Below are 25380 nucleotides of genomic sequence, written 5' to 3' on the forward strand. Positions count from 1 at the left end.
GTCGTCGGTCAACTCGTGAAACATATTTGACTTTTCAGCACGAAAGGTCTCATTGCCGTTGTTCGACTTTACTGCGTGTAAGGTCATCCTTTAGGTCTGCTTTAGTTGGTTGATTTTAAATTTCAAGCTAACTCGACTGCCTCATTTTGCCCGGACAAAAGTTAAATTTCCGAGTTAAGCTGAGTTTAAATTGTAGATCACGTTAGTGAGACTGGTCGTTCTCGTTGAGTAGTCTGCTAACTTGTTTTAAGCAGATTTCATTCGACTGATTCTTTATTTAAAGAAGACCGATTGGTCCACCGATCAATTAAATACATCGATAGAAAAAGATTGATCAATTAGTTATTATTTATTATTGAAAATAAATTTATTGAGTAAAATAACAACATCAATTCGATTTTAATCTGTAATAATATAACAAGAGTTTATTCATTATCAAAACGATCGAAGATTACATTCAAAAAATTGTCCCAATAAATGTATTATTAATGTTTCAACATTTTTTTTCTTTATTTCCCTCCCCTCTTTTCATTCGATCAGATAAGATTAACAAAGTCGAATAAATAACTATATATATTTTTTTATTTATTCCCCGTGTGGTATTTGACTTATCTATTAATTTGAACGAAGATATCGCGAGACATACCGGTTAACTTTCTTCAAAGTTATATTTCTCACTTGTACCCTCTAACATTCTTCATCGACCTTAACTTTCGTATCCCCTATTTCGCGTTTCGGATCAGATAAAAAAGGGAAAGTCGAATTTAAAAAGTGCCGACTTTCGAGCACCTTACTCGTTTACGTGAGTCAAACGATTATAGACTTCGTGCCAAACGATAATTCAGCAAGTAGCGATATACACCGATGCACACACATAAAAGTTATAACGTTGGACAGTAGTTGGACGTTATAAAACGGTCATCAAGGAAAGTCAGTTACGTGTTTCTCAACGGAGAAGGTCCTTTACGACGTTTCCGCGAACCCTCCAAACGAATACGTGCCTGTATATATATATTTATGTGTGTGTGTGTGTGTGTATTGTGCACGTAACTTCTAATACACGGTCTATGGTGTATTATGGCGATAAATTTATCCGCTGATAAAAAAAAATAAAAAGCTCGATTTTTGTCTTTACGAGCCTCGACGGAGTCCACCCCCTCCCGCCATTCCCACCGTATACTTCGACGAAGGTCTCCTTCCAGCTTATGGCGTGACTTTATCGTCCTTTTCTTGTCCTTCGAAGAATAAAACAAATAAAGAAAGAGATTTCTGTAAGAGAGGAAAAGAGATAGAGAAAATGAGAAGTAAAGTGAGCGTAGAGAAGTGACGTAGTAGAATTGTACACCCTCTTTTTTTTCGTATAATGCAATCGGTGCAGATTTCACCCTTTAACGCTTTACAAGTTCCTACCCAACGCAAAGCTCGTTTGGCCAATCGCGTAAAAGCTCAATGTATGCTCGAGTCACGGTTAAACGGGGGGAGGGAGCAGAGGTGGTGGATGCTCGAGTCTTCAATGGAAGGGTTGTTGGCATAAAAGGGTGTCGGAGGAAAGAGGAAAAGAGAAGCTACGCGTCAGACAGTTTTTCGCGTGTTTTACTTGGCGATCGATTCAATGGCGCCCGCCGCAAGGGACGACGAACCGTCACGGAGGTCCTACGCCGTTTGCTGACTCAGCCGAAACACACGTTGCCATAACTATAGCGTAACGTAGGGTTAATATTAATCATCGTGTGTGTCACCCTCTGACTACCTTTGTTGCTCTTTCATCCACTTCTCTTTAATTAGTGTTTTAAAGATTATTACTCTTATAAAGTTGTCGTTTTCAATAAATCCTTTAATGAAGTAATGATTCAAGCGTGATATTGGTTGTGATTATGATAACTTTATTAAGATCAAATCAAGCTGAGGATTTTCATTAAAGCCTAAGAACCTGGAAGATTTTCTCTTCGGGTGGTCGATTATTAACACTCTTACCCTAATATCTACTGGGAGAATGCATAGAGAGAGAGAGAGAGAGAGAGAGAGAGAGAGAGAGAGAGAGAGAGAATTTCCGAGGGATCACGTAGATGTCCCATGATATGCGCTTCTCTCTTCCTGAAAAGGGTCTCCGAGGTCCGGTCAGAGGTCAATGGGTTTCGAGGGTGAATAGCTTAACGTACCTATATATCTACTTGCCTACCTACCTACCTATCTAAGAGAAATCCGATTTCTCGAGAAGTGAGAGAGAGATTCGTGCGAACAGGTTGATTTACTTGATACTTGTCTACTCTTTATTTTCTTCTCACTTTCTATCTCACAAATAATAATATACGTTTCATATGAAATTAGTTACATAAATCGAGTTTAACGGTTTATAATCTTCAAAATAATAATTCATTCGTTAATGCGTGTTATAGAGTATGATGCGTGCGGGTAGAATTTATATGAGTTATGGTTTAAAAGCTCACGATTAAAGACGACAGACTCATTAGTCGTAACTACTTAATCGTACCTATCATTTATATTTCATGTTGAAGTTATAAATAGTATGAGAGAGAGAGAGAGAAAGAGAGAGAGAGAGAGAGAGAGAGAATGAGAGTAATTCCCCATAGTACCAACCTACCAGCGAGTTATGCTAATTCTAAACGCGTTATCTGCCGTTTTGCAAACCGCCTGTGATGCGACGAGTCGTGTCTACGCAACTACGACACATTTTGCCTCTATAAATCTGTCGGACATTTAGATGTAAAACTTATTCGGCACGAGAGTTTATGGCGTCATACGTAAAAGTTTGCTACCACGTTTGTCACGGTTTTAGAATGACGTGTTGCAGGATCGTGCCTTTTCTCGAAAGGGAAGGATGATGAGAACGAGAGAGAAAAAGAGAGAGAGAGAGAGCTAAATGGAATGAGAGAACGAGAAAGAAAGAAAAAACTAAACAGATTACGTGCATGAATACTTTTTGAATATAACTAACGAGCCATGCAGCTTGCCTTATCTGCTTCTCTAAAAAGAAATACCTATTATTATTATTATTATTTTTATTTTTATTATAACAAAGCTTTATACTGGGAGTCCTTTCTCATTCGTGTGCATTCTCCCTCTCTAATCTCGTGTAATTAATAAAATGATTAAATGTTTTAAAATGGGATGATCAAAATTATACGAATGAACGATAATAGCACATGGAAATGGTTACTATTTTTTACACGTAGTATCTTATTAATATATATATATAGAAATTAGTATTCTCGAGTAGATTGTATTCATATGGTAAACTGTATTTTGTGATACGACAAGAAAAGTGTAAAAATGAAAAAAAAAAGAAGGAATCCCAAGTACCTCTAGCTTTTCTACGCTTTTGCTCTCCTAATTCGACAATTCCGAGAGATTTACTGGCAAACATCTGCCAGGATATTGGACAAATTCCTACGAAGTTTATGTTTTAGCTAGAAGAAGGAGAAGGATTGGATAAGAAAGGGAGAAGGATCGGAGAGATAAGGGGGATGTAAGACAAATAGAGATAGAAAGATCGCGAGAGTGGGATGAGAAAAAGCTTGATAGAAGAAATTTATTGCGAGAAAATAATTTGGCGAGAAATCACACATACCTTTCGTATATTTCATTCTTCCCTTGTTTTTTCCCCTTATTTTTTTCTCTTACTTACCGTGATCACGTAATCCGTTGATAAAATGTGTAGAAAAATATCTTAAAAAGTCATTTTATTCGTGTACTTTTTCTTTTTTTTTTTATCTCATGTTTCCTTCGCAGTCTGTTCTCTCTCTCTTTCATTTCAAGTTTCACGCTCACACTTTATCAAGAATTCTCGTTTTGGGTTGATCTCGAATGAAAGCTCTGAGAGGGGTAAGAGCCACAAGAACGGCCAGAGTATGGCTATGGCTACCGACCACTCGGTACATTTGAATGTTCAATGAGAGAGCTCGCCGTGGCGAACCACGTTGGTCGGGGCCTCTCGTTTACCTCCATCCCACAGAAATTCCTATTTCGATGGGTAACCTTCCCGTAGCCTAGGTACGGTTAAACGTGCGAAAGACTTTCAACCGGAGTTATACGAAAATAATTACTCGTTTGTAATTAAGTTCGTTATAACGAGGACGATATATTTGTATAAAAAAAAAAAAAAGAAGAAAAAGGAAAGAAAAAAAGAATAAAGAAAATAATAATGACATGAATTAATAAATTATTACGAATAGAAAGGAATAAAAGAACAAAAAGAAATATTAATACTCATAAAGTAGACGCTTTTGAACGATCGAATAAAAAGTTCGTATAATACCTAAACACTCGTCTTTTTATTCCCATCTCGATATGTTGACAATGGGTCGCCCCAGTATCGAGGTTCGTCTCCAGGAAGATGAAGGACCCTCTCGAACGATTGATTCCCATATGCAATAGCACTCGGTTGAATATGCGATGATTGTGCTGCCCGATTTGTGCGCGGGTCAGTAATTAACGGTGGAATCGAATCAAATAGAATTATAAATCGAGAGAAATGAATGAAGAAATAGAAAATTATTATTTTTTTTTTAATATTACGTAGTAGTAGTCGTGTGTCAGTTAGTCAGTCCAGTCAGTATGCTCTCTCTCTCACACGATTTCAGTTCACGTGATGACTCGCTTTGAAGCACTTAACGAAGCGCCAACGAAACTCGTCGCTCGTTTCTGACGAGGTTCGAAAAAAAAAAGAAAATAAAATGGAAGGGATGAGTATGAAAAGAGATAGATAGATAGATGGATAGATAGATAGAGATAAAGAGAGAGAAAGAGAGAGAGAGAGAGAGAGAGAGAGAGAGAAAGATGTCAGCTTGTCGGACGTGAATGGATGAGTTTGAAGAGAAATTAATGCGAAACCAGGTGGACGCGCGAACGGTTAACGATTTGACAGAAGCTCAGTCCTATAGAGTAAAATAGAGCTGAGTGAGAAAAAGCGACAGACAAAGTGAGAGTAAAAGAGAGAATGGGGACAGGGAAAAGAGAGAGTGGGAGGAGGAGTTGCTCGGTGGGCGCCAATCGTTTTATCACCGAATTAAGTTAAATTAAGGCTGTTCCCTAGGGAGGACGGTACTCTGCGCCGTTACTCGGCTCCCTCGTACTTTTAACTCGAAATTCAGAATTATCGCTCTTTCCTGTACTCTCTTTCGTGTTTCCGGCTAACGTAAATTTTAAAAAATAAAAAATTAAAAAAAAACCACACCGCACGTGGTATCCTTCTTCCTGTATTCTCAAATGAGATAGTGATAGAGAAAGAGAGACAGGTAGAAACTATTAAATAGAATTTTTTTCATTTAATACGAGAAGATAATAAAGCACTAGGGAGGGGGGATGTAAAAATCATAACTATAATGTATTCGTTTGAAAAATTATGACGAGTAATTAAAACGTTTTTAAAAGATTAAGAAAGAAAGAAAAAGAAATGAATGATTAATGTAATTCAATCGATTTAAACATATCATTACAATTTTATCCATGAATGAATTTAGAATTTAAGTTTAGACATTTATAAATGTAATTCTTAATCCGTGTGTACGAAGATTTATTTTATCCGCTTCGTACTTTTTCTTTTTATTTTCTTTATTTTGTCATCTTTTTTTTCTTTAAGAATTATTCCACCTGTGGTACTCGTTGCAAACGTTTGCTTGAAAATTCGACTCACGTATGCGCGTGGCTTCGACCTAACTAATTCAGGGCTTTTCTTTTTTACACTCGTACATTCACGTATGTTCACCTATCGAATTCGTCGAAAATGTGTACGGAGAGAAACGGAAACGATAGTGGAAAAGCTACGATCTCATCGAATGTCGCCTCGTAATTCGTCGCGCGTGATCGCCTCAAACTACAACCCCTTCCCTCCCCCTCGTCCCCCTCTCTCTCTCTGATAAAGGAAGAATGAGTGAGAGAGAGAGAGAGAGAGAGAGAGAGGAATAAAAAAAGCTCTTCTATCTTGCGAAATCTCAGGAAAGGAATCACGTTACACGTTTATCGTCGAATGAAATCGTACGTGTTTTATCGCATGAGCCTCACTCGACTAGAGTAGTAACTTGCTTCAACGATTTTTTTTTTCTTCCTTCCATTATTTCTATTTTTCTTTTTACTTTTATTTTATTTCATTTTCTTTTTTTTTTTTTTTTATTCCTTTTTAAAAGTAGATATCAATGAATTTTCTCTATCTCTTTGGAATATACCTATATATGACCATAAATATGATACTGCATTTTTATAAAGTTACCTCGAAACGATTTTGTATAAATTTGATTTGAAATATAGTATTTTAAAACATGACTCAATCGTTATAACGATATATATTGAGAATATGGTGATGAAAATATTGTTCCTGGAAGGAATGAAAGTTTAATCTGCTGGAATAGTTAGTTGTGTCTTCATCGTTAACGTAATTTTCTGTTATAAGTCTTTTTCTTATTTGCAGAAAGTATCACACGTAATTATCCGAACCATATAAGGTTGAAAGATTATTATTATTCTTATTATCAGAGTTATAATATCGTAAATAATTTACAGTGATTAAACTGATATCTTATTTTGTAAATTTGTATAACGTCAAAGGTGAGTTGAATGAAATGAATGTACACCTTCTCGTGACAAATTCCCATTTTCCTCTTCCCAACCAAAAGCAATCTTCTCTCACCTCCGTACTATAAATAAAATTCGAAAAGTTTGAAATTAATAGGAGTACGTATTTTCGTTCGATTCACGTTCGGGAAAAAGCTGTTTCACAGGAGACCACGTACATCGTAGAACAAGTTTTTGATCCGTAACATCAGGGAGGAAGGGATTCGAAAGTTACGTTGAAAGGAACCCGCTGATCATCATGGCCATCGGTTCTAGCAGATTGTGGTTAGATTCACGACGCGTTTGCCAAAAGAAGCACGAAATCTATTTTCCTGGCACGACTTGCATACCTGATCTCGTTTACGTTTCGAACTTTTTCACAATGTTCGATAGGATAAAATCTGTCGATTTTGTAATGAGTAGGACATTTCATAAATCATCATTAATTATATTTGCATAATTGTAAAACAAATATCAACCATTAGAACGAATTAATTCGTTGTTATGATGCAATAATAAAATACACTGCAGGAATATCATCAACTGTGAACTATTAATTTGAAAGAGAGAATACGTGTACGAATGAGATTAAACAAAAAGAGATAAAATGTCCTATAAAATAACACGATTCTGGTTCGATGAACGACTCGAAACTTCATTTACATATCTCCACGGATTCCCTATTTCCTTCAATATCATTATCAATGCCTATACGTAACCCTTTCACTCAGCTTTTTTTTATTCTCTCTTTTTTTTTTATTCTTTTCTCTTTTTTTTTCTATCTATCCACGATCACGAGATCGAATTATCGCGATACGCAGCGGGACGAATTTAATTAGGCTCAAACGAATCGACGACTGTTAAGTCTCGCGCTAGTTCACGTTTGGTGCTACCAACCAACCAACCAACCAACCAACCAACCAACCAACCAGCCAACCCGTACCTACCTCGTTAAATTTCATTCGCGTCGTAATTCCTGAGAAGGTGTATTTCCCTTCTTCCCTTCAAACCACTATGCAGTCTTTAATTACGTTGGTCGCCTGATAAACAGTCGACCCTTTTGCGTTGGCCAACAGGAAGTTGGTTTCGAAATGCAGAGGAAAAGAAAGGTGAAATAGAAAGAGAAGGAAGATGGTGTCGATGTGAAACACGACACGCGATATTCTTCTGTTTCTGTAGTTGAAACCACCCCCTTGACGTTTTCTATTTTCTACTTTCCTTAATGGCGCTAAGCTCGTTAACGTCTGGTTAACGAGCAGCGTCTTCGTTAAACAGTCTTTAATCGAATATAAGTTATTTCTCGAATATTTATCATTGACTCGATTCGATGATCATTCTTCTTTTAGTTTTTTAGATTAATTTGAAACCGTTAATAGAAAACTTTGAACTTTAAATGGTATTATTCTTGAATACAATATTTTTCTCATGATACGTACCTATGTATTTATAAATGAAATAAAACATACGCCATTTGTAATTTAAATAGAAAAATATAAAGGTATACCTACTCTTTGTCGCAATTTACATCGTAATTTACGAGTTCGTTTAAAAAGTTTCATTATTTTTCAAACCAATAGGTAATACGTGTGCATATCTCTATGTGTGTGCGTGTATGTGCATATACGTTTTATACATACGTTCACGTTCCATTAGACGTCTCGCCAATGGCAACTTTACGATCCCATTACGAAATAGTATACGAATGGGCATGTGTGTTGGTGAATGCGTGCACGTTGGCAATGAGCGTATGGCGTCTCCCGTTTAAAGCGGGAAATTGAAAATTACCGAGGCAACATCATTCGCGCACGCGTACACATTCCCTTAACGCCGATTGTAACCTGCATGTTTTATGCAATGACAATTAGTGAAATTCACTTTGTGAGTCGGCATCATATCGGTTTTACGTGAGACCATCCGGAATACGAGAATGACCGCAACTAGTAACTGCTCGCACGACCTTTGCCACCAGCCGATACATAATTTAACGATGGCAGTTCGACACGAATGCGAACCTATGCGCGTAAATCGTTAGTAATTTCGCCAAATCGATTTTCCGACCATTCCAGACGTCGTTAAATATCGATTCCTCTTCATCCGCACTCCCCTTCTCTCCCTCTTCTTTTATGAAAGTGAACGCGTTCAATAGGAAATACCATTCTATGAACTTATGCCTAAGTTATATTCTATCTACCGATAGAGAGAACGTTCTATCAGAATCGGTAGACATTTCTAATTAAATTGTGGTATCAATGAGATCTATTAATGTATGAATAACATTTTAAAAACTATCATGAATTTTAAAATTATATTTGTCAACGAATAACTAACTATTTCCTAGGTTATTCACATTTTGACAATAGGAAATGTTTTATTAAATTTAGATTGAAATTTTTTTATTAAATATGGATAAACGAAATCAATAAGTTTTTAAAGTGTCATTCTAAAAATAATCATGCATAATGTAAAATAAACTGCATTTCGATACGGGGAAATCAATTCGTATTCTATTAAATTTCAATTTTAAAATCGACAATCTTATTTAAGTTTAATGTAAGACCTCAGGCGATGAACGATGAAAAGGAAAGGATGAAGTAAAGCTTGCAAGAACAACTATAGCTTTCTCAACATTGAAAGGTATCTAAAACTACGATATGGGGCGAATTTCTAAAGCGAACTTTATGTTACATATATACGGTGTATTATTACACATATATACCACCTCGAATATATATTCGAATATATATCTCGAATATATATATATATATGTATATACTTCGACCAAAGTTAATAATCCTCAACAGAAATTTTCCAAAAGCTTTAGATAATCCACCCTAAAACATCATCGTTATATATATAATTATCGTGAAAAACTTTTACACGGAATATCTGCCCCAATGACCTCGAAAATAATTCATTGAAATTAATCGATCTTTCCACTCGCACTTTACGAAGGTTTCATTTCGTTCGAATTCATAATATTCGAGTTTTTTTTTCTTCCTTCTTCTTCTCCTTTTTCTTTTTTGTTTTTTCAATCTATCGTATAAAAGTTAGAACGGTTTTCGTGACTTACAACGACAGAGTTTATGTAAGTCAATTCAAAAGTAAGTGGAAAGTAAGTATTAAGTAAGCTTTCGTGACACGAGTATGTCGATAAACGTTACCGGTACGTTCTTTGCTATGGGCTCTTAACAATCGACCCAATTCTATGTGAAATGCTGTACAAACATCGTTTATACTTTCGTCCTAGAAAAGATCAAGGCCACCTACCTTCCTAGTAAACCCTGGCGCAACTTTTTTACTCAATGACTTCTTTTGTTTACAACTTCTTCTTCTTTTTCTTCTTTTTGTTTTTGTTTCTTTGTTTTGACTAACTGGATAAATCTAGGATTTCGATAAAAACTTTTAAAATAACTTTGAAAAAATCTATTATCTATAGTACAATTTATGATAGACAATTAATTCATTCTATCAGAATTTATAATGTATATTATGATAGTATGCAATATAAATTGGTCGCTATTGCGCATACTGATATTTAATTATAAATTAATTAAAAAACTGTCAGTATTTTAAATAAATGGCCAATGATTGTAATAAAATATAAGCATGTATCGTTCATGCATCGATAAATAATACTGAATTTTACCCCTATAAAGAATATCGATCATTCATTTAAAATATTGATAATTTATACTCAAAAATAATATTCGTTTATAATTAATAAAATTGAATTTACACAAATTTCTTCTACAAAAATATATAGAAATGTGTATGATATTTATAATAATTATCTCACATATATATTTGAAGATAATACCCTGTAGGGGGATAAGAATAAAGATATATTCCCTTTAAACTAACTAAACATGGTATCTCTCATCATAGGACACTGCCCGTATCGAAAATCCCTGTGAAACGTTATCAACTATATCCCATCGTTGAACACATCGTCGCTATACCCGACGAGAGTCGCTACCTTATCGCATAATCGTAAATCACCAACACTTCCCAGTATTATCCCGTAGAAAAGTTTCGCAAACGTATTCCCGGAATTTATCGTTCTTTCCTTTTTCGTACGACAATCGCGTGGAATTCGAAACGGACGCACTACTCTTAGGATGTAGAATTTCACGACGTCTCCAATATTCTCGAAGAATTTTACTTTGACAGTTTAAGTGAAAAACTATACGATATCCGTGGGCTACCTTTTATAGATCACGTCACAAGAATTTTTTCCACCAAAGAAGATCGATCTACGTACGAGTGTCCCTTGTATCGAGATTGCATCTACTCTTTGATTTTTCTTCTTTCTTATCTCATTTAATACAACGAAACAACGACGAATACTGTTACAATAATAATATATTTTTTTAAATAGATTAAAAGAAATAAAAATATATAGAAAATAATAATTTATCACGCTTTATACATAATATTTTTTAACCTTTTTCGTAGATGTACAATCAGACTAAATACAAAATTTTTCTAACCACGATTGATAGATAGAAAAAAAAGAGAAGAAGAAAATGGATGAAGTCGAGTTTGGTTTAATGTGTATATGTGTGTAAAAGGTAAAGGGAAGAAAAAAATGGAAAAATAATTAGTCAGAGTTTAGTCGAAGGCAGATGCTTCTGGACTGTATGAAAAATTAACGATATCCTTCATCGTTTTCTCGTTTTTTTTTTTCACCGGTCGTTTGCAAAAGCTCTCGGTTTCTACCCTTTCCAAAGTACCCACACTATACTAGTGGTTCCGTCCGTTTACTCTTTAGTTTTTTCTTTTAACAAAGCGCGTTTCCCTTCATTGCCGCGCCCACCTTCGAACGATCTCGCGTGTCTCAACGAAATTTAGCCACACCACGATCTCCGATAGGCTCTATAATTATCCCGTTTTATCTTCATCAGGTGGGCTACCCCTCAATGGGGGTAGGGAGAGTAGAAGAGGTGACTCGAGGAAACGATATAACCACTACTACTATATATCCTTTTCAAACACCACACACAACCCTTTACTCCCTTCTCATCCTTCTTCACCCTTTCCTTCTCTTCTATCTTCCACCATTCTCTTTTCTTTTTCCTGTTTCTCGCTTAACGCTCGTAAATACCACGGTTACTCGAGAGACAGTGTGTTTTTCGATTTTAAATCCAACACGCTTTTGTAAACGTGAATTCTTTTTTCACCTTACCGAAACAATAATACAAATTTATTTTTGATTTACATAATTTAGCATTCTAAAGAAAAACTAAAGATGGAAGGGAGGAAGAGAGAGAGAGAGAGAGAGAGAGAGAGAGTAAATTATTAATATTATGCAACATTTTTTCAAATATTCTTACGTAATCAATAGCATGTATAAATATGTTATATCGTTTATTTTTCTCTTTTTATTTCTTTCTCTCGTTTCATTTTAATTTATCTTCCTTACCCCACGTCAATCATTTTCATTTTCTCACGCTCCTTAGCGCTGGCGTGCGAGTATCATTTTTCAACATACTTTTTACCCTTAATAAATGGATCGATAAATTATCCATCCCTCTTCCGTAGGGTGTGATTTTGAGTGTCTGACGTGTACTCAACATCTACCACCTACTCTTGACGTAATATGCAAGAGACAACGAGACAAAGATAGACAGTTTAATCTTGAAAATTAGAATTATTATTACGTAATTGTTTCCAATAGTTCGATTATAAATTTTCAATGACTCGTAGAATGATAGTAACTTGTTCAATTGTGTTCAATGATTACGCGTAGGTAGGTAGGTAGGTAGGTAGGTAGGTAGGTAGGTAGGTAGGTAGGTAGTTAGGTACACCTACCTACCCACCTTGCTACATACCAGAGTTACATCGAAATAACACAGATATTGAAAATCAAAACCGTATGTAAATTATCGTGGTCGAATAGAGGGTTAGACAGAGACAGATAGAAAGCAAGAGGGAGAGGAGAGTTCATTAGTACAACTGCCCGCAAATAGCATGTTAGCGAAATATTTGCTGTTAATATTACATCGTTATAAAAGCGATTGAAGCATCCCTCCATTATATTGTCCTGCATCGGTAAACTGTAAAAGCATCTGACCAATTCTGTGGAATATATGGAGAGTTTCACCCTCTTTCTCCCTCTCTCTCTCTCTCTCTCTTGTTGGTTTGATTTCCAAATACCATTCAACATGTATATGTACATATGTGTGACTGGTTACTTTACTATTTTCATCTCTGTCTCTCTCTCTCTTTCTTTTTCCTATCTCTTTGACTCATTCAATAATTCCTCAAGCAATTAAGCAACCATCGACGACTGGGATTCTTTAACAGAAAAAAACCACTATTTCCATTCCCCTACCTTTCAACCATCCAACAACTCTTCTTTGGCTTTCTCAAGTCCTTCGTTCGACTCGTATCTTTTATTTATTTATGCTAACTCCATCCTCTTTTTACAATCCGCCTCTCGCCATCGAGAAGAAGACCGGCTTTAAAATTTCATATCGAGCCCCTACTCGCGTATTCGCAGTCTCCATATTGATATGTATGGCGCAATGCACTTTACTCTTCTTGGCCCGACCGCTTTTCATTTCCCGAGTTTTACTACGCCGGTGTGTCCCTTCCTTAGCATCCATCCATCCCTTTCCATCCTTCCCTTAGAACCAAGCCAAATGTAAAAACGTCCGGGTACCTGTAGCTACACAGAAAACCCCGCACGCGTGTGTCTTCGCGAAACTCTGTTTCTTCTCTCTCTCTCTCTCTCTCTCTCTCTCACTGATACGCTATATTCTTATCTCTCTTTGTCTTTTTTCCCTATACTCATACCTTAAACCTTCTTCTTCTTCTACTTCTTCACCGTTTTTCTTTTTCCATTTTCTTTCATTCTTTTTATATTTCTTTTTTTTTTCTTTTTTTCCAAGAGGTATTTCCGAATTTACTCTCCTCGTACGTTTTATCTATCTCACGAGTTATATTTCCATGAGTGGATATCAAAGAATAACCATGAAGAGATCGTGAGAAGTTTTACTTTTTTCTTTATTTCTTTTTTTATTATTATTATTATTCCCTTGGCAGATTCACGGAAACATTTGTCACTCCTTGAAAAGTATTATTCTTTAGACTATTCTATAATATTAAATCTTGCAGATAAAAGAAAAGAAAATGGGAGTGAAAGGGGAAAGAGAGAGAGAGAGAGAGGGGTGGTGCAGAAATACTTAATCAAATTATTAAAATCTATGTTTAGTACAAGCGTTGTTATTAGATAACGAAAAGCGCACATACAGAAAGGAAAATAAAAAAAAAGGAAAGAAGAACGAAATCTTTGAGACAGCTTGACAAAAGTTAATTAACTAATCCTGGATTCTTACACTCTCTTTCTCTCTTTTGTTCTTGCATTCCCTTTCTTATTCTCTTTCCTTGTACCACGTAGCGTAACGTAATAAATTCCAACAATTCTAGTTTTAGCTATCTCACTCTTTCTTACCATTTCTATTCATTCTCTCTCTTTCTCTTTTCTTTTACCATTTTCCTCATCGTCGTCGTTGTAGTCGTAGTCGTCTTCTCTTCCATCTTACTCTTACTTTAGCACGTTTCTCTCGTAAAATCGCGATTAGTGCGACTCACGTAACGGAAATACGTAATTAGAAAATACACCATTTTTTGTCCTTCCTATTTTAAATTACACGTATATATAAACGATACGTTTTTCTCTCGCTTATACGCAGCGAGAATTTTATTACTCTAACAAGAATATTAAAACAACCTTTGTATACTCGTATTACATCTATAATCATTTTGACCTTGGTAAAGATTAATTTAAGATGAAAAAAAAAACCATTTTAAGAAAAATAAATCATCCCATTCTTCGATAATTATTCCTAACTCTCTTTGATTCTTTCTTTTCTCTCCTATCTTTTTCATTTTACCATAGAGAAAATAATTGTAAAAGAAAGAAAGAATAAAGGGGAAAAAGAAAAAATAAAAAAAGAAAGGGAAAACATACGTTCTCCGGTTAACCAATTTTTCATGGTCAAGAATGATGAAACGCTCGAGTCGAGTGAAACGATCGTAGAAGTGTTTGTCGAAAGCAAATTTACAAAGGGCGGAAAAGCTCGAAGGCATACTCACCCTCTTGCCTGAGCAGCACCACCAAGAGTAGAAGTGCAAGATCCATTGCTCGGGAGGCGGGGGGTGATTGCCCTCCCTTATTCTCCCTTTCGTGTCCACCGCTACCAACACCGATTCGAATAATTTCTTCTTTTTATATCGTTTTTTTTTGTTGCCTCCCACCTCCCCCGATTCTCCTCCGTTGTCACCGAAGTTTTTTTCCTCCACCTTTTCCTCCTTCACCCCCTCTTTCACCTTTTTTCCTTCCTCTTGTGTTTTCTTTATTTTCCTTTATTTCTTGTTCTTGTTCCTCTTCTTGTTCCTTCTCTTTTTCCTAATGGAACAAAAACGTGTCGAAGAATAACGATTAAAATAATTTTTATTTGATTTATATTATATAATAGAACATAGTGTGAACGTTGGCTGCTGGGGTTTCTCTCGCTTCTCTACTCTTTCGTTGAACGAACGACTATACGCGATTCGTTCGGGCCGGCGCGTTTGCTAATGAACGCTCGTGTTTCAATTATTTTCCACCCTCCTCTCCTATCGTCCCTTGCCACCCAACCTTGATTATATTTCCGATCGCGACAAGCTGACCAGCCGTCGACGCGCCTATCCGACCGGGGTCACGCACCGAATAGATAGATAGATAGATAGATAGATAGATAGATAGATAGATAGATAGATAGATAGATAGATAATAGATAGTTGAATAGGAAAAGATGAACGAATAGATGACCAAAAGAGAGAAATAGAAATGGAAAAACAAAAAATAGATTTGTTTGACTTGCATACGATTTTTAATTGCTTGTAAAATTCTTTATTTTTGCTCCATCATCTATATTCCATTGGACAATTAATTTATTGAAAATAAAATCATAGAACAATTTAAATAGAATAATATTTATTACCTTATAGAAAGTTTATATATCGTTAAAGTGCGATAAATATTATTACAGGTTAGAAATAAATTTGTGAAAAAAATTGTAACGGTAATTAAATTAAAGATAAATTGAAAGTAAACGTTGATTCGCTCAAGTTTGAATTTTATCCTCTAGTAAAAATGCAACAAGTAATAAGAATTTTTTTACATCTTTCTTTTTCCTTCCCTCCCTCCTCCCTATCTTTCTCTTTCTCTCTTTTACCCTTTTATCTTTGCGCAAAAGTTCACCGTTTTTTTCCATCTCGTTGATTCCTAAGTCTTAACCGCAGCTTTACTTTGCCGCTCGGTGTAAAAAAAAGGAGTAAGAGAGAGGGAGAGAGAGAGAGAAAGAAAAAGGAAAGTAAGAGAAAAAGGGTGGGGGAGTAGGGGAAAAAAAAGAAGAAGGGAGTAACAGAAACGGTCTACCCCTTCTTCTTCTTCTTCTTTTTCTTCTTCTTTTGCACCCTTTATAAGACCAACCCTTAAGCAAGAATCCTGGCGCGCGTTACGACTCCCGCTTCGTTGCACGCAATTTAACCTCGACAAACGTTTTCCTCGTGTTTTAGACTACCCTATACGTGTATACGCGTATACACGTAAATTTATATACGGTATTCCACCCTCTTATAAGATGTAAGCTCGTGTCTCTTGATAAATTCTATCTTGATTCGGTATAATTAATGTCTCGAATATACATGACGAGTTAGGTAAACCGTATAGTAAAGTGCGTCTTTAACCTTGAAGATGATAACTCGTATATAATTTAAAATTGTTTCAACTTTTCCATCTTCAAATTAACTAACTCGCGATCAAATATATATATATTTCGAAATTTCGTGTTAATTTAGTTTGATGATAAGAAAATAAAAAAGAAAAATATGCTAGAAATTGAAGGTACATATTATAATGAATTAAGATTAAATGATAATGATACTGAAATATCTCAAACGCGAAAGTGTTTCTTCTTTTTATTTTTTTTTTGTTGCTTTCTTTTCTTTCTTTTTTTTATTTACTTTATACTATATACTCTTTACTTTACTTTATGAAAATAAAATAAAGTCATGGTTTAATCCTCTCGCGTCGTTATCAGTTATACGATCGTAAAGAAGGTATCTCTCTTCGTCTTCGTCTTCGTCCTCGTCCTCGTTTTCGTCTTCGTCTTCGTTTCTTCCTTCCTTCCTTCCTTCCTTACTTTTTAAATGCAACCCCTCGGGTTCGTGTATTTTTCACGCAACAGTACACCTTAAGAGTCTTCTTAAGTATCACCTGACACTTTCCTGACTCGACTTTGCTTAAGCTTCTACGTTATATCGTTTTAATCTAAGAATATAGAAACTTGTTACACTTTCCTAACAGTGATCATTTCTCTTTCTATCTTTCCTTTTTTATTTTCTTTTCTTTTTTTCTCTCTCTCTCTTTTCAAAGGAAATAAAAAAAGTACTTATTATGAAAATGAAAGGAAACGATCATTTAAATACATATTTTTACCTTTTTGATTTTTTTATACTAATTCGTTTTGTTTCGAATTAATTAATTTGCTAATTTATTCCAGATTTGTAAATAAATCTCCTTTATCGAATAAATAAATCAAATAAAATTATAAAAATAATTATTTTTCTAAAATTTTTACATCTATCATAAACTAATTAATCAATTACATTTTACGATTCGTCGAGTATATCTAGTTACAAATATAAAACTATTATTCTCAGAGAAATTGTAACAAATAAAGAAGAACAGAAAAAAAATTTAATTACAATAATTTGGACGAAATAAACGTCCGTGAACCAAAGATAATATATTTTATACGCGTTGAATGGTTCAAATCAAGTTGAATATGAAAGCTTGATTCGCCAAAGTTTTTTTTCTCTCATAAAGAGAGAGAGAGAGAGAGAATGAAAGACACAGAGACAGGGAGACAGAAAGAGAAAAGAAAGAGTAATAACAGAAAGAAAAAATACGTTTCGAAGAAAGAAAAAGAGATAGAAAGTTGAAAGTACGATGTCGAGAGCCAGTTCCTACGGATTTTAAATGCAACTTGTTGCGATCTCGCTCACTGAGATTCTTCCGTTTGCAAACGTTCTACGTAGAATATATATATACATGTGTTCGTATGTATATTCAAGTGTGTTTTAGTTCGTCTGTACGTATGTTAGTATGTTTGTATATACGTGTGTGTTCTACTCCCCTGTACCCACATGTGAGCTTTTTCACCAGGTTAAAGTATCAGATTTCTACGCGTAAGTAGAATCGAGTGTATGTGTCATCTATAAAACCTATACACAAACACACACAAGTAAACATGTACACGAATCATCTGTCGTCTTTTTGAAACTGATCGATAACTCCTTTTTTTTATGACCAAATTTACAGATATGTATGTATGAGATTTTCGCAGAAGAAACGAGAAATGAGAAAAGGAAAAATTTGCTTTACAAACGAAAAAAAGAAAGAAAGAAAGTAAGTAAGAAAGTAGAATGTCGTAATACGATAAAAGATAAAAGATACGAGTAACATTTTATCGCCTGCATTTCTTCTAACCATTCACACAATCCTCACACACTGCCCCCACCCCACACTCATATCGTTTCTTTCTGCATTGAAAATTTCACCGATATTTCGAGAGAACTTCGCATGACGTTCGTGATGCGCGTTTTGTTATCACGTATCTAAATCCCCTTTCTCCCCTCCCTCCCCCCTCATTCTCCTTCGCTCAGCGAATAAAAACAAAGTAGAACGATTTCGTAGTTTTCTTGTTAGTTTCTCTTTGAAAAGTGTTTGAACATTTTCAAAGCTTTCTCATCCGTCTATTTCTTTCTTTATCTTTCTTTGATCTTTTTAATGAACGAATGTCCGAGATTTTAGCTTTAATCTATGCAACGAATTACTTATTCTCTCAATTTGTATGGATAACTTGTATGGAATATTTCTACACCTCCCAAAGTATTCGAGTTCTTTGAAATTTTGTATATTTTTCAATGCTAATTCATTTGAACAAAATCACCCATGGGGTATGCTTATTGTATAACATGTATACACTTATACAAAAATACTTATAAATAAGTATTCTTATATATATGCATACAATGCAGGTGCATTTTGCTAAATAAGAAATTTGCGTCGCGTGAACGGAAATCGCTTCGATCGAGACCAATTCTCTTTTTAGTTTTGTTCAGAGAAGAAGGTGGACTCTGTACACTCGTTCATTTATTTATTTCCTGATTTATTTACTTTCTTCAGATCGACCTAACGCACTCATGTATGTGTATGTATATCTGTATGTATATACAAACGATCGATCGAACATTCGAAAAATTCGTTTTCCCTGTTCTTATTTCGCCAAGACACGTCCCAAGACGATCTCCAATTTCTCTCAATGTGACGTAGCTCTTTCTTCTTCTTCTTATTTGATTTTTTGTTTCCCTTTTTTTCTTTTCGACGAACAATAAAAACGAAAGATCGATCGTTGACGTGTGTCTAACATTATTCTTAAATCCTTCAAAAAACCCTTAATAAAAAAAAAATGAATTCTATTTTCTTGTTTCCATTCCCATAAGAAATATCGTGTTCCTATTTATTTACGAAACTCACGTACTTACATGGTCAGATAAACGAGCAGCACGTAAATGATCTACGATCTCTTTTTTTTTCTTTAAAAGTTTCCCTAACCGAATATAAAAATCAGATCGAAAATAGGGAGAGAGAGAGAGAGAGAGAGAGATTTTTTTCCAACTTTGGAAAATGTAATGTCTCGTAAAATTGATGATATTACATTCTTTTAATATTATGACACACGTGAAAGGTAATTTCTAATCGAAACCAAAACCGAACGATCGTCATGAATATTTTACGATCGGTATCCTTGTTGGCTATGACGAAAATCTCGAGTTTAAGCTTACTCTCTCTCTCCCTCTTTCTCTTTTTAACTTACTCTTGAAGAGTATTAGAGATAGGAGTGTTTGTTTATCGCTTGATAACATTACTTTGCCACAAATCCTAACGTTCTCTCAGAATCGAATAAATTAGAATCCGTAATTTCACAAGTATTTTCCATATTCTCGATACGTTTGTCTACCTGTCTACGAGTTCTCGGAATTAATTTATCACGATAGTGATCTGAAACTTTGAGTTCCTCAAAATGACATTAACTTTTCCTATATTACAAAATCGATCGTGTTGAATCATTCCCTCTCCTTTCGATCACTTATCTTTATACTTCAATTTGATTCCATTGTATTTCATCGATCGCAATTATCTGGAATATCTGATTTTACTTTTAATCGACTTTCGTAATTAGTTTGTAAGATCAAATGCGGTTTATCGACACACACACACAGAGATATACATACATTTACACAAAGAGAATTGTTATTTTTATCCTTTAGTCCAACATTTAGTTTTTCATCATTCGATCAATGATTCTATCGCAACACTGGTACACGACTACCTGGCTTTATTCTCAATCCCTTTCTACGGCCTATGTAGAACGGAAGGGCAAAGCTTAGTGCCGCAACGTTTATCAGCAACGCGATCCTTCATTCCGTCGAGTAGAGCTTTTCCGCGTTCCCGAAAGGGATGTAAATCCGTCGATGCGTCCGAATAGACTAATGAATTTAGAATACGTTTCTAACGCTCCAAATTTATCCCTTGGTTACGAAAGATTTGTGTTTATACTCTTTGTCACTGTTTTTCCCCTCTCTCTTTAATTTCTTTTTAATTATCTTTCTTTGTATTTATTTACACGATCCTATAAAATATTTAAAATACATTTCGGTTAATTATCTCACAATATTTTATATTATTTTTCTTTTAAATTTAGTATACAAAAAAAAATTAGATTTCTATCTTTCTATCTATCCATTTATCTATCTATCTATCTATATCCATCGTTATTTATTATAAATTACCGAATAAATAAGATGATTATAAAAAAGTTATAAACAAATGACATTTGATTGAATCGTACGATCGAAATTGATATACGAACGATTTTCAATCGTACCTTCGACGATCTTCGATCGAAGTTAAGATCGATTTCCCGCGATTCCAAGCAGAGCATTGAAATTCTTCCGGCTCGACGAGCACATCCCGAACGAACGAGCGTACCAATCGCGTTACGTGTGTCGTATGTGGTGGCACTCAGCGAATTCACCGAAAAACCTTCACGAGCGCGAAATTCGTACCAATTCCTCACTCGTAGATACTCGCCGTTCACTCACGGACTATCAATACAGAGTCGATCCTTTCTCTTCTTTATATCTCTTTCTTTTTCTATTTTTTTTCTATTATCCTTGCTACTCTCGCTCTCACTGTTTTAAAACGCTTCAATTTCCTCGAAGCGAATCTTCACTTCGTCAATAACGATCAACGTTAAAAAAAAAAAAAAAGAAACCAGAACACATTTTCCAAAATCGTTCTCCAATATGAACGATTAATCCTACGATGATGATACGATCCTTGACCCATCGATTTCTTCTATCTTCGATTTCAAAATTTCACTGTATTCCTTCAAAATGATGTTTCGAAAATTATATTTACACTTCACGAATAAACGTATGTACCCCGTACCATATTTGTACAATACGTTAATAAATATATTTTTGAATATCAAAAATAAATATAAACGTAACAATTTGTTCAAACAAATTTTCACGATGATTCATTGTCTTTCTATAATACAACAAACAATTATTTTCTTTTATAATTATTATTATTATTTTTATTATTACTCACTGATAATTATTTAAATATACTTTTTTATACGAATAAACGAATTTTTAATTTAAAACGTTTAAACTTAAAAAAAAATATTTTGGAAAAAGAAAACAGAAGAAATAACATTAAACACGCACAAATCGCGATTTTTATTAAATCGGGCTTTAGAAATTCGTCGTTGGAGTCGAAAGCTCGCGTCGCGGATGGCCGATGCCGACTACGAAAGCTCGAGGACGCGCCGTTTCTCGCGTCCATGCGCCCGCTGGCTTACCTGGGCGCAAGCGCATTTTCTTTCTACTAGCAACTCGAATCAGGTGCGAGTGCACGCGACTGCTTCTCTTTTCCCTACCCCTAACCCCATAACCACCCCTCCCCCTCTTCGTCGATCGAGCGCAAAGCCTTCTTCTTCTTCTGCTTCTTCTTCTTCTTCTTCTTCTACCCTTCCCTTCCTACTCCCTTCACTCTCTTCCCTTTCTCTCTCACCCTTTAATCCTCAACCCTCAACTCCAACCCCTAAACTCTCTCCCTTCTCGACTACTGATTCCGTATAAAGCTTGCGACCTTATTACCGTCTCTCGCCAACTTCCATTTCAACGTTCATCCCTTATTGTTACTGATCTCACCCACGACGACTATATTTGCGTTCTTCTTCCACCCCCCCCCCACCCCTTCCCCTCCTTTTTTCCTACGATTATCGTTAACTGTCCTCTTCCCAGGTAATTTTACGAACGATAATACGCCTAAGTTCTCGCATTAAAATGCATCGAAAATATTTCTTACGGTCGTTATCCTACTTTCCTAATAGTCTCCATGCTACTATACGTCGTAGACCTTTTCCATCAGGGTAAATTTCGTTGAACGCGATATATCTCATAGAGAATGTATTGCATAAATATAATACAATATTTGCATGTAGGATTAAACAACACTCGTGATATATGTATATATAGAATATTTTTTGTCACCAAATTGAGAGAAATATTTTCGCGAACGTCAGTTCGTGTTTCGTCGCTACGTCCGCAGAAAATAAACGTACCATTATAAAAGTGTAGGTGGTACAATTCTATCGGCCCGTATGGATTCACTTTCCACTACTGTTACATAAAGAGAATTTAGATAAACTATAACTTTTTCGTATATTCTCAAATTTCATTGTCTGCCTCTGCCTTTTTCTTTTTTTAATTTTTTTTTTTCATTTGTTATTTTATTCGATGTGAAAACTATCGAATCGAAGGGATGAAATCATTTCTTTCTTTCTTTCATTCTGGAGATTTATTATAGCAGGTTGAAAAATTTTTCGTTCATTAGTCGAATTAAAGTGTTTTCTTTTTCAAAGTACAAAGAAAAAGAACGAGAAAGAAAGAGAGGGGTAAAACGAAAGAGACAGATAGATGTACGATCGTATCCACGAAAGCTTCTGTAAATCGGACTGGCAAAGACGGGCGCAGGTACGCTTCGAAGTTAGGAAAGGTACTGCCTGCCGTGAAATACGCTCCGCAACGGATAATTCCATTGTTGCTTCTCCGCGCGTGCTTTGCCAACTTGTACGTGACCCGAAGTAGCGTAAATTTGCTTCCAGCTAGCAACGAACCCGACTAGGATACTATGTGAGTTTATATGTATGTGTGTGTGTGTGTGTGTGCTGTCTAGGACCCTTTTCCATATGACTAATTGTTCGAACATTTGATAGATAAGTGTTCACGATATGTTAACGACTATTGATATGATTTACCTTATGATCTGTATAATTTATCAAATTTTATTTACAAATAAATATCAGAAATTTATATATACATAGATTTATTCGTCTAACTTGTGTTAACATGATTGAATCCGGTACATTCACGTATACATAGAAACTTATCGAAACTTGTGTACAGAAATCGTTATGGTAAAGCGATTTGTATTGTACGTTGTCATGATACGCAATGCTGGTTATAAGGTTGTTCCTTTGTAACGATAATTGTACGCCTTGAGCGTTATACTAAAAGACTTTGAGAAAGGATAAGAGACTATGTGCTGAGAAGAGAATAAGAGGAAAATGCCCAAGTTAAGGAGGAACGAGAGAGAAAGAGATATAGAGAGAAATAGTCTTATGAATGTAAAATGAGGGAGAGAAAGTTGGCTGGAACGCAATAGTATCATCGCGTTATGGTACAGTTGGTAATATAAATACGTATTAATTTGAACACGTCTATCGTTTTAAACTGATGAAAAATTACACGTTGCCTCTTAAAAATGCAATTTTTCTAAAGAATATTTTCTTTTCTTTCTCGTTCATTAAATATTCCCCTTTTTTTTCACGTGTTGTAATAGAACAAGTAGGGGGGATAGGTTATATTTATGAAAATAATTTCACAGTCTAGTTCCTTTTTTTTTTCTTTTGCTTATTTTTTTTTTTGTCTTTTCTTCTATCTCTCTCCCTTTCTCTTTCTCGTAACTTTACTGCAGTTTCTCACATGCTGAAGGTGATGTAACGAGCCATTTCGTTTGTTACGCCGACGATAACCATAATCGTTAAGGTTTATGCCCTTCCACCGGGCATAAGGGGTAGGTAAATGCAAGACAAAATGAAATTTTGCGAACGATTAAGGTGCATTGTTGTTTTCCCGTACCCCCGACGACAACGACGACGACCTTTCGTTCTCATTATTATTTGTGCAGCTTGCGTTACGCTCAAACTGCCACGTGCTGGGACTACCATGGAATAAAATATTTCTTCAACGTGATAAAAAACTAAATTAATAGACGACTTTCCGTTCACGTAAAAATGAATTCCCTATTTTTTTCTCTTGATCTTTCAAAATCTTTGTAATATTATTTTCTTTTTTCTTTTTAAACATCTTCTAGGAATTATGTTCGAATTTTACGAACGATTATCGAAGATTTATTTTATTTTATATATTTGACGATTATCAGCTATAAATTGAAACGCAATTGAATCAAGAATGCTGACAACGTTAAGCCATTTTAGTTTCTCCAACGTTAATTCGAAAGAAACGAAATCGTTAAGAAAAATACGCAGTTATCATCGTCCCAACGAGAAAATCCGGTAAGGTCGACGATGATTATACCACGAGCTAGTGAAATCGAGATAAAAATTAAGTTTAAAAGCCGCATTTGTTCCATCTCCTCACGAGTTTCGTTTTTTCCGCTTATCGAAGCTGCTGTTGCACGTTTAAGAGACCAATGACATCATCGTTGGAATTATAGATACGAAAGGATGAAAGAGGAGTGAAAGAGGGCGGGAAGGGGCGACAATGTTACTCGAATACTAAAAGAAAATTTTCTACAAAAATTGACGATCTCTTTGAAGAGCTAATTTTGTACACCGTGTAGGGGCTTTTGTAATTTGTTCCTTTTTTTTTTTATTTTATTCATGACCAACTGACCGAATCAAATAAAAATACATAAAACGCGTTACTGTAAAACTGGTCGGTGAGATCGTTTCTCCTTAAAATTGTGCTTATCTCGTTAAATGAATAATTCATCGTTTGGTTTATCTCTCACGTCTCGCGCGAAATTTTTACCGGTCAACATTAAAAAAAAATATAGGAAAAAAAAAAGAACAAAGAAGGAAATAAAAATAAGATTAACATAACGAACGCATAAGAGAACGCAGCCGCGTTCGTGATTTAACGTAGTCTGTAAAAACGAGAGAGAGAGAGAGAGAGAGAGAGAGACTTCTTCTCAACACGATAAAGGAAGAAATATTCTCTTCGTTCGAGAGTTGAGTATCATCTAAATATTTTCAAGATATCGTTACTTTTTCACGATAAGCGTGTATCGTTGAATATCGAATAAATACATTGAACTCAAAAGAAAAGATCGACACCTTCGAAGGATCGAAGTAATATATGTTAGAAAATTCCATGGGAACGCGACAAAACTCGATAAATTTTCCGAGTTTTACAATGATTTCGACGGCACCTTTATAGTCTATAAAGAAAAAGAAACGCGTTTGCGTTACTCGTTATTGTCGAGGGAACGAGACAATGCCGTTATCTTTGGCCATGTTATACCACCGATCGTATTTCCGATTTTATGAGAAGGGGTAAACTTGACTCACACACAAAAGGAGAACAACAGAAAAAAAA

At 35.2% G+C, this 25380-nt stretch overlaps 1 protein-coding gene across 6 annotated transcripts in view; it reads right to left on the reverse strand.

The window, feature by feature from the left end:
* Positions 1–25380, reverse strand: part of LOC107064848 (uncharacterized) — a 132729-nt gene that overhangs the window by 60772 nt on the left and 46577 nt on the right. For 4 of the 6 annotated variants that reach the window (XM_089174865.1, XM_089174869.1, XM_089174866.1 and 1 more), the window contains one exon: positions 14668–14980. In XM_089174865.1, coding sequence (XP_089030991.1) covers positions 14668–14713 — 46 coding nt within the window. In that variant the 5' untranslated portion in view covers positions 14714–14980. Of the gene's footprint in view, positions 1–14667; positions 15259–20570; positions 21295–25380 lie in introns of those variants that run through there. The other 2 variants (XM_089174864.1, XM_089174868.1) reach the window with 2 other exon arrangements.

Source organism: Polistes dominula, unplaced genomic scaffold (genome assembly GCF_049000335.1).
Source record: "Polistes dominula isolate Pdom_NZ unplaced genomic scaffold, Pdom_raw_medaka contig_16, whole genome shotgun sequence".
Taxonomy (NCBI): Eukaryota; Metazoa; Arthropoda; class Insecta; order Hymenoptera; family Vespidae; genus Polistes; species Polistes dominula.